The 12981-nt window shown below is 44.6% G+C and overlaps 1 protein-coding gene across 1 annotated transcript; it reads left to right on the forward strand.

Moving 5' to 3' along the window:
• Nucleotides 1-266: 266 nt before the first annotated feature.
• On the forward strand, nt 267-12658 carry LOC119164423 (uncharacterized). The gene is made up of 3 exons (XM_037416612.2): nt 267-475; nt 8338-8618; nt 10088-12658. Exons 1-3 carry the CDS (start codon nt 421-423, stop codon nt 10499-10501), a joined length of 750 nt encoding a protein of 249 aa, XP_037272509.2. The 5' UTR covers nt 267-420; the 3' UTR covers nt 10502-12658.
• Nucleotides 12659-12981: the final 323 nt, after the last annotated feature.

Raw genomic sequence — 12981 nt, forward strand, 5'->3', positions numbered from 1 at the left:
GACGCCTTGAAGAAGTTGAGGTGCGGTTTCATGACGCGGCTACATCTTGAAGGGCGGGGCTTCTGGCACTAATGCTCGGAGAGATTGATGCTCGTTTCTGTTGCGTATGGGATTACGTCATCGGTTGGCCCCACCTTTTTTACCTTCAACACGACGACGTCACAGACACCGCGTGCACGCGCATCGTGCGTGCCTGTCACGAATGAGACACGTGGACCGCTGCTCGGGGCGAAAATGACAAAAATTGAAACGCAGATAAAAAAGCGCCATGGGCCCGGCACTCGAAGCGATGCGACAGTTCGGCCTGGCAGTGACACCGCGCGAGCGCCAAGACGAAGACAAATTAGGGCTCCGGAGACGAGCGAGCCTCCTCTTATCGTCTCGGCGTCGTGAGTGTGGCCGGCAGCAGCGACCGTCGTCATGCATTCTCTGGCAACGCGCGCGTGCCTTACGGCTCTCTTCACGACTGCATACGGTGAGCATTCACAAAAGGAGATTCAGTACTTTTTTGGTCCCGTAGCAACAGTGTCAGTTTAACAAAACGATAGCCTCAAGGATTGGGTTTTGCGGAGCTTGCTTTCGAAAGAGAGCACGTGGGATGCGTGCGATGAGTTGCAGGCTAGGGGTTATCAGATTCATTTCTCTCAGTCTCAACACCTTTAGTACATGATGTAAGTCAAGGCGGTGAATGGTTTCTGACGCTTTTTAGAACCCACTTGACTCGCATAGTTCACATGTGTTTACTCTGAACGTAACGTGTCCCCTTTGACATTGCAATGCCCTATTCGGTTGGTTCGGTGTGATGCAGATGCGGTCGGTGAGGTCAAAACTGCGTGTCATAAAGGAAAAACAGTAATAGCCGTTGAAAATAGCCTCAACGCGGTGATCTAGTGGCTAAGATACTTGGCTGCCGACCCGAAGGTCACAGGATTTATCCCCGCTGCGGTGGCTGTATTTCCGATAGAGGCGGAAATGCTGTAGCCCGTGTGCAACAATTTGGGTGCATATTAAACAACCACACTAAGTAGAAATTTCCGAAGCCCGCCACCACGGCGTCTCTCATAATTATGTGGTGGTTTTGGGATGTTAAACTCCACATGTCTACCTGTCACTTTTAAACGCAGTGCGAAAGGAATTCAGTCCTGACCTTAAACTTAATAAAAAGCTTAGGCAGGACACTAAAAGGTTTAGGCACGATTCCTTTGTCCTAGTTGCATATAATATCATATTCCTTTTCAAAGAGCCTAATTTATTTCGCCTAATAAATTTTATATAAATATAGCCTCATCCTAAATATAGCCTCAAGGCTAAAGTACTCGGTTGCTGACCCGCAGGTCGCAGGATGGAATCCCGGCTGCGGCGGCTGCATTTTCGATGGAGGCGAAATTGCTGTAGGCCCGTTTGCTTATACCTGGGCGCTAGTTAAAGAACCCCTGGTTGTCAAAAATTACAGAACCTTCCACTACGGCGTCTCTCATAATATTATGGTAATTTTGGAACAAACCACACATACAAAGATTTATATTAATATAGCCATTCGCACCGACCAATACAATTGGTGACAGTTAGTTTTCTTGACGCAAGATGCGCTATCAACCTCTCTTTAGTGTAATGAGGAGATAGCATGTATTTATCAGACATTTCTCCTTAGAATGTGCTTGGAAGTTTCAGTGTTGTAATGAACCTAAAATATGGCCCATCTCAACGCGAGCGGTAGAGCAGTGCATAAAAAAAAGAACGAGAACAAAAATAGTTGACAGCTGTCCCGCGTTAAACAGTTCATTGCCTTTGGCACCAAGCTAGTGCGACAAGCTGTGCCCTTGGCCCGAGGAAGTGCGACACTGCCGGCGTGAAGTCACATTCCTGTCTAGCACCGGATAATGGGGACCGGCTTGTTCGAAAGGTATTTTGTTTCTGAAAAAATTTGTTCATTCAAGCGTAGTCCTCGCGGTTAGTTCGCAAAGTTGAAGTTCGTATATCCTGGTTCGCTTAGTCCTTCCCATTGTTTGTTGCAAAGGTAAAGTGTTCCCCGATTCAGTAATTTCGTAGAATTGAGATCGTTATTCTCCTGTACTTTCCGAAATTGAACCAGTGCTCAATAAGATGTAGCATTGGGGTGACCTGGACACCACATTTTCTTTTCAAGTATAAAATGCTTGAAGTATTACTTCAGAGAAAATAACATATGTGGGGTGCTTTCCTTGAAACTTTGTATACTTGTCAAAGCGTTTTCCTGTGAGAGAGTTTGTCGCCTCGTCTAGCTATCTCTTCAACGCCCCTTACGGGGCATATCGATACAGCGGCTGGCCTGTCTTCAATACGGGCCACCGCTTGATAGTGGGCGCTACACCCGTTCTGCAGGAAACAGGCTGCTTCGTGTGTGCTCTACACTTCACTTGTTAATCAGCTCTTTCCTTCTTTCGTCCTTGAGCGGAGACGAGCGCGCGCTCACGCACTCGTAGACACGCAAACGCGTTAACGCACACGTGTGACCTCGCACGTGCCTGCACGTGGGGCGAATAGGCTGGGGCATTCCTCCTGCACAAACCGTACTCAAATGGGTCCATGGATAAACGCTACGGCTGTTTTTTGAACTTTACAGGAACAGCATAACACCGACTTTCGTTGACTATCTGACACACACGCACACAGCAGGCATGCATACTGACAGAGGAAAACGAGGAGGGAAAAAAGTTATTTAAACTGACAGTGCTAGATAGCCCTTATCCTCATAGGGCTGGTCAACATCCCCAGTCTGGGACGTCACTAGCAAAAGCCGTATACCGAGCCCACTGGACCAGAATTCGCTGCTACATTAGTGTGGTGCTATTCAGCAGGGTTGTCTCCTCGTCTCCTTAGTCCTGTATGGTGGGGTTGCGGATTGGGGTAATTCTGGGTTCATTTGGCAGGCCCTCATCATATGGTAAGTGTTCGCCACTCCAGCACAGTGCCCGCACTGCCCTGTTATTTTCAATCGTAATGTTTGAGTATTGCCCGACAGAGCGGCACGTTTGCCTGTAGGCACCGCAGCACACGCACTCCTCTGTTTTTGAAAGTGAAAAGTCGTTCATTTTTTGAGATCTGGTGCAACTAAAAGAGCAACTGTAAAACTAGACCACATGCTAGAGTATCTAATAATTAGGGCGGTTGTTAGATAATGCGAAAGTGGTGGGCCAGATACGGCCCTTTTCACTGTCACGCTGCCTCTAAAGTCTGCAAATGGCACTAAGCTTTCAACGACAATCGTCTTAAGCTGGTGACGGCAGATACCAAAGAATGTCCCGCCAAGTGTTATATACCAACCAAACTTGCAGCGCACGAAAGCTCTCACTAGCGCTCATTCAGGCATCTTCCCAATTGGCCCACATATGGCCCTGCCACAGCTCAAAGGGACCTCATAGACATCCTCCGTTTTGCACCCCGCAAACTTTAGTTAGTGGTTCGGGCCACAGCTGCTATTATTTCTGACCCTTGTAAGGAGACACGCAAGACAACTTGCATGGCGCTGAACAAAAAAACATTGACGGAAAATTTCTTCGCCACTTTCATATCACCATGCGAACAGTTTTCACGTAGTGTAAAACGACAAATCCTTGCATTTTTCAAAACCTGCTGCACAGTGAGCAGCCCTACGTCTACAAATTGCCTTCCATAGTTACTCGGCTGTAGTCTTCAGTAGAGCCTCTGGAAAGCTTGCTTCTGAAAGTCTAGCCATATGGGAAGTGAAACTGCCTTGGGCTGTGTGGTGGCAGGAATTAACTAAGGATTCCTTTAGTCAATCTCAACTGCGAGATTAGGCCCGTGCTAGCTTTAAGCTACTTCTACTTGTGTTCTGTGACCCGCGCAGTTTTGCTTCACTTCCAACACTAAAAATTTCCTCCACGCCCCGCCGCGGTGGTCTAGTGGCTAAGGTACTCGGCTGCTGACCCGCAGGTCGCGGGTTCAAATCTCGGCTGAGGCGGCTGCATTTCCGATGGAGGCGGAAATGTTGTAGGCCCGTGTGCTCAGATTTGGGTGCACGTTAAAGAACCCCAGGTAGTCAAAATTTCCGGAGCCCTCTACTACGGCGTCTCTCATAATCATATGGTGGTTTTTGGGACGTTAAACCCCACATATGAATCAATCAAAAGCTTCCTCCACAATAATAAGCTATCGCGCCTTGATAATCACTTACGTTCTGGTGATTCTTGAATCGGCGAAGCATAGTAAGCAAGACAATAACGCTATATTGAAATGAAAAAATTCACTTGTTCCTTGATTAGTCTGGGACATGTACAACAACAAGGGAGCAATATCGAAAAGCAGCTGAAGAGGGTATTTATCCCCTGTTACTGTCCGTACGTTTTTATGACAACTTTATAGTGTACTGACATTGTTATATTACATACTTGGAGTCTAAAATAACACATTGGCTGTGTTACAATTCTTAGACAGCACGTAGACAGCCTATGAAGACTGCTATAAGACAGCATCGAGCCCATGCTGTCCGAGAAATGACACACATTTAGACGGCTTTTACGCGACGATGCACCACCTCGTGTCAAAAAGAAAAAGCTAAAATAAACAAACTTAACAGTTGTATTGTCTGCCCTATGCCGTGTTGAAAACAAAAAAAATTAAATAAACGTTACTCACATTGAGCGTCTGGCGAAGCGTCTGCTTATGTGCAGACAACCATTCCGGCGAGATCCGATCTATCTGAGTGATTCACTGAGCCGCCACCTTGTTTAGACAGCAAAGTAGCCTGCATCGTATCGTATTTGCCGGCGACGCGGTCTTCTCGGAGCTGTCTATTTTGCCGGCTACGTGAGAATTGGAATGGGACTTAAGATGGCCACCGTCCACTTAGCTGTCTATTTAGCCGTCTACGGTGAGTATTGGAACACACCCAATGACGTAAAAACGTACGGACAAAAAACTAAATGAAAAAAAAAAGCATGCAGGATAAATGCAGGACTGGGAGTTACCGTTTTAAGTTACGCCATCACTTATCCGAGAGCGTGTGCTGCTACTGCAGGCGGGTCGAGACTTTCACTAACAACTATTCTTCGTGCAGTTTTATTCCAGCGCGCCAAATAGAAATATTGCCCCTTCTCAAAACAGCATGCTAGCACATGTGAACTATCTGCACTAAAAATGGTTATGGTGCACAAGATGAAGGGTCAATTTCTTTGTAACAGTTGCGAAAAGTACTACGCGGCTCAAGCCCGAAACCAATAAGACTGATTCTTGCTGCTCCAATAATTTGCGCTAAAATGGTAGGGCTAGTAAACTTTAATAAGCACTTGGAAGCTCGCTGGAACCATAGAGGATACAATTTTGAAAAACTTTTGTATTCACCATCCTAATTTAATAGTCAAGCATGGATCTTGTAGTGCAAAAGCACTGGATTCACCTTATATCTTACTACAAAGCATAGCCGAAGTGCTACTGTGATTCAGGAAGAAGTTGTCAGGATGGTACTACATGGTCGAATGTAATGATGCAGAGCGTAATTTGAGCGCTTAGCGATTAAAAGTGGTTGACTGGGCTAGATTATAACAGGGAAACTCAATAAAACAGGCTAAGGGGCACACAGGCTACCGGTAAATTATTTAACGATTAATGATAAGCACAACGTTAAGATGACGGAAGGCCGTCGAATAGACCAGGAGTAAACAGTGGTAGGCGATATTCTGTTTGACATCAAGCCAATGAAACAGACTGGGGCTGGCTCCACAATAAAAAGAACAGACAACGACTGCTTAAGCAGTGGAGGCTCTAGCGTCCCTATAGGGATAACCACAGACATCCCCAAAACCAGCTCAAACAGCCTTCGTTCTGGTCCCCTCTTTTTGTTTGCATGAAAGAAACCATCACCACCAATGTTTGATCAGAGCAACGGAAGAGGTGCCATGCGATTGGGAAAGCAGACGTCAATGGCTGCAAGTGAGATACAGTAAGAAAATGATGATGTCAATAAACTGCAGTCAGGTGGAAGAAGTAGAGCGAATTGGGTGTAACTAGAATAGGCACTTATACAGCGATGAATATATAATATCCCGTTAATAACAATGACTGTAATTGCACTACATGGAAGTTTTGTGGATTCCGGCGTTTGTTACTACACAATCACACGTACTAGTGATTTCATTGGGCACTGTAAACACTAACTTGCCGAAAACTTAAGCTTACATTAATACGAAGTTGCAATTTTCAACTTAAGAAAGCTCAGAAGGGAACTATGAGAATGAGGAAGGGGTGTACGCTGCTGTAACTTGGAGTTCAGGGGAGTCTTTAAAAGTTAACCCTACTGTAAGGCGTGCACACATTCTTGCGTTACATCTCCAACAAAATGTGACCCTCACATGCGAGATCAAACGCGTGACTAACATGCTTAGAGCAGCACTGCACCGCATCCTCTAGATCGCAGACGTCGACCACGATTCACTTTACTATTCGTTAGTTTCACGTAAATGGCTGGCTTTCTCTGGAGATCTGTAATCTGTGAACCACTAGAGAAGCTCATCATGAAGTGGAACCAAAATAGCTGAAAAGAAAGAAGCCTAGCAAAAGCCAAGGAGGCTAGCTCTAGCAATAGGACTGGGGCAGTACAATGTCACCTTGAGAACAAGCGTGCTACTGCTGTTGCCTAGGGCCCAGGGACCCGGGCAGAAGTCACAGCAGATTACAGGCAATTTGAGAAGAGCATAGTGGTGGGAAGGCAATCACACGCAATCGCTACCGACGCCATGTGAATTTGAAGGCGTTAGAGAGAGAGAGAGAGAGAGAGAGAGAGAGAGAGAGAGAGAGAGAAAGAGAGAGAGAGATGAGAGGGATTAGAATGATTGATGGCCTCCAGATGAAAGCAGCTGATGGACTCCGTCACCGTATATTACGAAAATGTTTGCCGACCCTGGGACCGCCATGGCGTCTACCGAGGTACTCCCCACTGCGCAAGCAGCGTGGCTACTACGGGAAAAAGCGCTTACGAGACAGCCGCCGTAGCGGCCGCTATCGTCAACGCAGGAAGGAGGGGACGAGACGATTTGTGGGAATGCCGACGCCTTCAGAGCCATTAACACCGCGGCGGCCAGACGGTCCGGGCGGAGAGAAGACGTGCGACGTGACAATCAAAAGATGGATCTGCGGCACACCATCCATGAAGAGCAGACGAGGTCGCACGTACCCGATGGCGGCGCGCTTCTAATGTCTCCCGGATCATCGGAAGCAAGATGATACAACCAGCCGCGAGAAAAACAAATAAACAAATAAACAAACAAAAACATGGGCCGCGTGGGGCATGGGCCCTTGAAAGCTTCCATCAGACGACCAGGGGCTTACGATTCTGCCAGTGTTCGTCTCTCCGGAAATAAATTAAGTACAGAGAAACAAGTTTCCCCCTTTTTTTTTGACAGCTGATACGGCACCCAATGTTGCAAAGTGCGTACCTTTTTCTATATATCTCTCGCCCCATCTGAAGGAATTCGTTGATGAGAACAAGGCTAATCGACAAAACCTTCTCTACAGGCGTTGGGGTTTCAACCCCTTGCCAGCCATTGGTTATTCAGCTATCTGTAACGCATGGATAACCAGGGTGCCTAAAATCTTTAGGTAGGGTCGTTCACGGGCTGTTGGAAGTATGCCTTACTGTGGACGCTATCTCAAATATATTTTAACATGTAAAAGCCGAATAGGACCGAGTATGTGTTGGTCATAATCTTGTGCAATTATGAAAGTGAATTGCTTTACCGAATAAATCTTTCCAACAAAAAAAAAACCTCTACATTGCATGCAAAAAAAGGAGCTTGACAAAATTCTGCCTGAACGCTTGTTGTGCGCAAACGAAAAGCCATAATGACAGTGACGAAACGGCTTGTCATCGCTAAGAATGAGAAGTGACACGTCGTGTATCGGCTAAACTGTGATTGATGAGAGAGAAAGAACCATTCCAAATGCAAGATCTGTTTTTTTTTTGCATTCCACAGAGAGCGATATTTTTGTTTCCATTTGTGAGCTTTAATAGTTCACATTTCATATTTAGTTTTCTTTAAAGAGCTGTGCATCACGTTTCAAAAGTAATTCTCATTGTGAAACTTAATTTCTACAGCCACCACTGCCCCATTCAGGAGCCGTTCATTTCTGCCGTTCCTCAACGACTTCAACCAATGCGACGCCTTTGGCCAGGAATTGTTCTCACTAAGCCACAGTCTCCATTAGTCATCACAAAACTATCACGATGTTAGGAAGACAAAAATACAGTGTGCCGAAGTCTGCCATTGCTCAAGCAGTTTTCTCCCGTGAAGTAGTTGTTCTGTCGCCCCAATAATTACTGAAAACACACCCTCTTTCATGCAGCATTACCCGTCAACGAGAAGGCGTTACCATCGACACCATGGCCTGATGCATGCCCCGAGCCATACGTGCGAGAATCGGAGGCCTTCCTGCGCGAGATCGTGTCAAGATTGGAGTCCATCTTGCCGGACAGCATACCCGTGCCCGATGTGTCCTGTCAGGAGTACACTCTCTTCAATGGCACACTGTCCCCTCTGCACTTGACTGCCGTCAACGTGATCGAAGAGGAGGCCATGTGCCAGAAGAGTGAACGCCATTTTCCGTTCACAATTTCAGTGAGCAAGGTAAGTTAAGAGATGTTGCGAGTGCCATTGATATGTTTTTTTACTGCACAACAGCAGTTGATGTTCGTGGCGTGCTCTTGGCCACCACCCCACGGAGGTTCGCACTCACTGTCACTCGAAATTAATCAAAGAAATGTTCACAATCAAGTCCGAATTTAATCCAGGCTTTGTGCTTGGCAGTCGACTATTTCACTATACAGACACGTCAGTGCTTGAAACCACTTCGGAAAAATACCCTGTACATACATTATCCCCCAACATACATCACGTTCATTGATGTAGTATATCGCGGCAGAAAGTTGAATTAACACCAGTTGTCACACTATACGAACTCTACAAAGAGTGGATGGTTCGTGGCTTTCCTCCAATTATAAATGGCTCTGCCATGTTTCTTGATAATAATCAGCACAGCACCCACAATGTATAACTAATGCGTTAAAGACGTGTAGCGCGTACTACAGTTCCACGTTTTACGATAAATAATTTCACAATGCACATTTCTCTAGTTTCCAAAATTACAACCATTTACGGCACAATGGGTAAATCGCACCAGCACTTGTAGTAGTCGTGTCGAGAGAGTTTAAAACAGCCTCTACAAAAGCTCCTCGTCGAAGTTGCGCCGTGACATTGCTTCTTGTTCCGTGCAGGCCTGGCGTTTGTTTACTCGAAAATATCAGCACATGATTTCCTAAATGGTCGATTCATCGGCTAGCCAGCACAGCAAATTGTCCCAAAAACCGAGAGTGTGTGAAAATGTACAATGGTGACGGACAAGGTGTGTTGTGTGTTTCTATTTCGTTGGTCGTGCTTGCTTCCACACTCTTACTTGTGTAATATGAATTCCAGTAAGCTTACATAAAGCAAGCTTGAGCAGGAAAAGGATATTTGAATATTGATTGAGTTAGGACCGTGTTCTGTCGTAATATTAGTCACTTACACAAGCGCAAAACGTTTTACCATACAATGAGGCTTAAGGCAATTTTCGAATAAGAATACGAGCTATATTTTTAAAATCTCAATACATAAGCACACACTAATATTTTATGTTGACACTTGTGCATGTCACAGCAATGAATCGTTTCGGGCGACTTTCCTGGCATGCTATATACCCATGAACACAATAAAACTGCAGCTTGTATATAGGTGAAATCGCCTGTTTTTAAAAATAAGGACCCTCATATCAGAAACATTGCGCACCATTTATGTGGTATAGTCATTCATGGACTGCTAGTGGGATAAGCAGAATCAACAAAAAAGAGAGGCTGCAGCCGATGTTTCGATATAATCTTTGCCAAGGGCTTGCTATAAAAAAATCGGCCAGAATGTCTGAGGCACTTTCTCTGTTCATTCTGCTTATCCCACGACGTGTTTCCATTTGAGGACTTCCATCTTCATTTCGGTCTTCGAGAGCGAGAATTCACAACTAACATGTATTGTTTGTTATTCCTTTCTCCCTACCACACTCCCAGATGGACGGCACGTACGAGTACATCCACAGAGGGTCCAACGACACAGAACCAGAAGACCGCGGTCACGTTGGAGTCACCTTCTCCGGTGCTTACATGCGGGGCACTCTGAGCCAGAAGATGCAGGCAGCCAGCGGAGACGGAAACGGCGTGACGTTGACGCGACCCGAATTCTGGCCCATGAGGATTACGCTGGGAAACTTCATGTCCTACCCGAACATCCGCAGCTACCCGATGAAGCGCCAGAGTAGCGGAGCATCGTACGGCCAGATGAAGTGGGCTGCAAAAAGAACTTTCTATCCACTGTTCATATGGCTTCCGGAAACGCATGTGTTGCCCGCTCTACGTCAAGCGTACGGGGGAAGGCTGATTGCTCACGTTGGGAAAAAAATAGCTGATGTAACGGCACCGCAGTGACAAAGCATGCTTTCATCATCGCACACATGAATTCTGAATCTAAAAAAAAGTGGTCGAAGTTTGGAAGTTTTTTTCTATCTGGGAAATCGAATAGGCCTTGATTTTTTCCCCGTTTTGACTAGCGCCAAGTGCCGTAGCGTCTCTCTCTTCGAGGCGCTTATTAAACGAGTGAAAACAACGTGATTAGGGCTTGCTAAATTATTCTTTCGCGCAAATTTTTATAATGATGCCGATTTCCATATGCGCCCTAGTGTTACTTTTAACGGAAAGTAACAGCCATAACGGTTGTGATATTTAGAAAAAAAATTCTTCAAACATCAGGGTTATGTCAGAAAGGCAAAAGAAAGAATTGATTGATTGATTTGTGGGGTTTAACGTCCCAAAACCACTATATGATTAAAAGAAAGAATTGAGTGAAGTTAATGTAGACACAAGACATATAGGCAGTTCTAGCAGTTCACAATGCGAAGTGGGCTATCACGAGGCAGCTAACGTGAAATACACAGTGACCATGCGCGTCTTACATGATGGCTACCTTAGCAGCTGCGAAAGACACTCAGGAGTGTTTTGATTGCGTGTCAGCATGGCAGCGGCTGAACTGCCGACTATTAAACAGTGTGCGCTCGCTACTTGAGGCTACTTTTTGAGAGCTACAAAAAAAAAACGAACAAAGTGACTCATTCCTCATTTTTTTATCCGCCATTTTTTTGGGAAGATACCGATGACTGCGATAGGCAGTTCATTAGGGCGTTAGCTCTGTGAAGAAGCCGCAGCAAGTTGCGAGAATTTTTAGGTTAATAGGAGCACAATCACATCACTTCATTGGCATTGGTCAGGTACTGACAATGTGAAATGATTTAATTAGATACGCATTACTCGCAACTTCATTAACCTGCTTTTATGCTCATGTATGGTTCACCAAGACACTTCGACCTCGGAACGTAGGTGCCACAATAGCCTGGCGGAAAGACGCATGTGTCATCTGCCGAATGTCAGATTTCGTGTTGACCATTCACGCATAATGAAAAGATAAGAAGCACTGATATTCCTTGACACGATTACCTCGCTCTGATCAATAGTACGAGTCGTGTAAGAAATTAAACTGAATCTCATTAGAAAGCATATTGCGTGCAATTGAAAGCGAGCAGATACATGACGCTCTTCGGATGTAGGTTTCTCAACAGCACACCACGTGTGTGCCACCGTCATGTGATACATGGGCACAGTACAAATGGAGAGGGTGCTTGTTATTCAACACAATGTTTTTATTTCTTTATTTACAGATACTGCGTTCTGTTCCAAAATCTTAGCTGGTCGAATGACACAAAAATGCAAACAATTTAACACATATATATTGCAGGCTTCATTCAAACAGTTGTAAGGATTCAAAAACAAAAAAAAAACACTTATAACAAACAGGTGAAATAGCACGAAGACATTCATACCATATTCAGGGGTTTTTATTACATGGCCAAAGACTTTTGAGAAACTACACTGGCATTAAGATTATTCCAGTCCGTTACAATCCGGAAAAAATATTTAGAACAGTTATTTCTCGCAGAAAAAGGGAACTATGGTTAAAGCAAGCCTTTGCCTTGTTTCATAACTTGTTGAGAAAGAAAAAAATAACTCGAAGTGTGGACTTTATAATGACCATTTACGAGCTGATGTATAAATTATAATCAGCAGACATGGTTGCGCTCCATCACCACTGCGTCGTCCATTGCATTTAATTAGGATCTTAGGTAGCAATACCCTCATGATGTACTTTTATGCGCTGGATTCACAGAGCGAGTGTGAAAGCAGTATCATATGCATTTTAGCTCATGGTGTCGCATAAAACACCCTCTGTATTGCATAAAGTTAGCTTGAAAAAATAGCGGTTCTTCTTACAAGTACAAACAATACTATGGGACATACTTCTATTATTGCCATCTTCATTTTCTTCGTATCATACAGGCTTTGAATAAGCAAATTCAGCTTTTTGAAGGCCATGTTGCAAGAAACGTGAGATCTATAACTTATTTGAGAATGTCTAACATTGATAGAATGTGTCTGTTGTTAGTAGATGTGTCGTAATAGGTAGCCTAGTATTTGCTTAACTTTGTTTTCATTCTTCAAGGCTTTGTTTCACTTAATAAAGATGTTAAAAGCATATAGCGTCTTCCAATTTTTGTTGTTTATTAAACACACATACAATCTGGCATCTACGAAGATATGCATTGCGGCAAACGTGCTACACTGAGTAAACTGCCACGGGTCGTTCAACTAGACGTGTGTAGTTTACTAAATAACATTGTTTAATTGTTGCTTATTGCAATGCACTTCTAATAAAAATACTGTGCTCTTCGACGCAGTGTCCACTAAACAAATGGCTGTATATTCTTCCACTTGAATAGGAGTAGGCTACTTCGGTGCGGTATAACTCCATTGTTGATTTTAAGAGCTTGTTTGGCAAACTTTTTGTACTTGCACCTTGT

The sequence above is a fragment of the Rhipicephalus microplus genome, chromosome 8 (assembly GCF_043290135.1).
Source record: "Rhipicephalus microplus isolate Deutch F79 chromosome 8, USDA_Rmic, whole genome shotgun sequence".
NCBI lineage: Eukaryota > Metazoa > Arthropoda > Arachnida > Ixodida > Ixodidae > Rhipicephalus > Rhipicephalus microplus.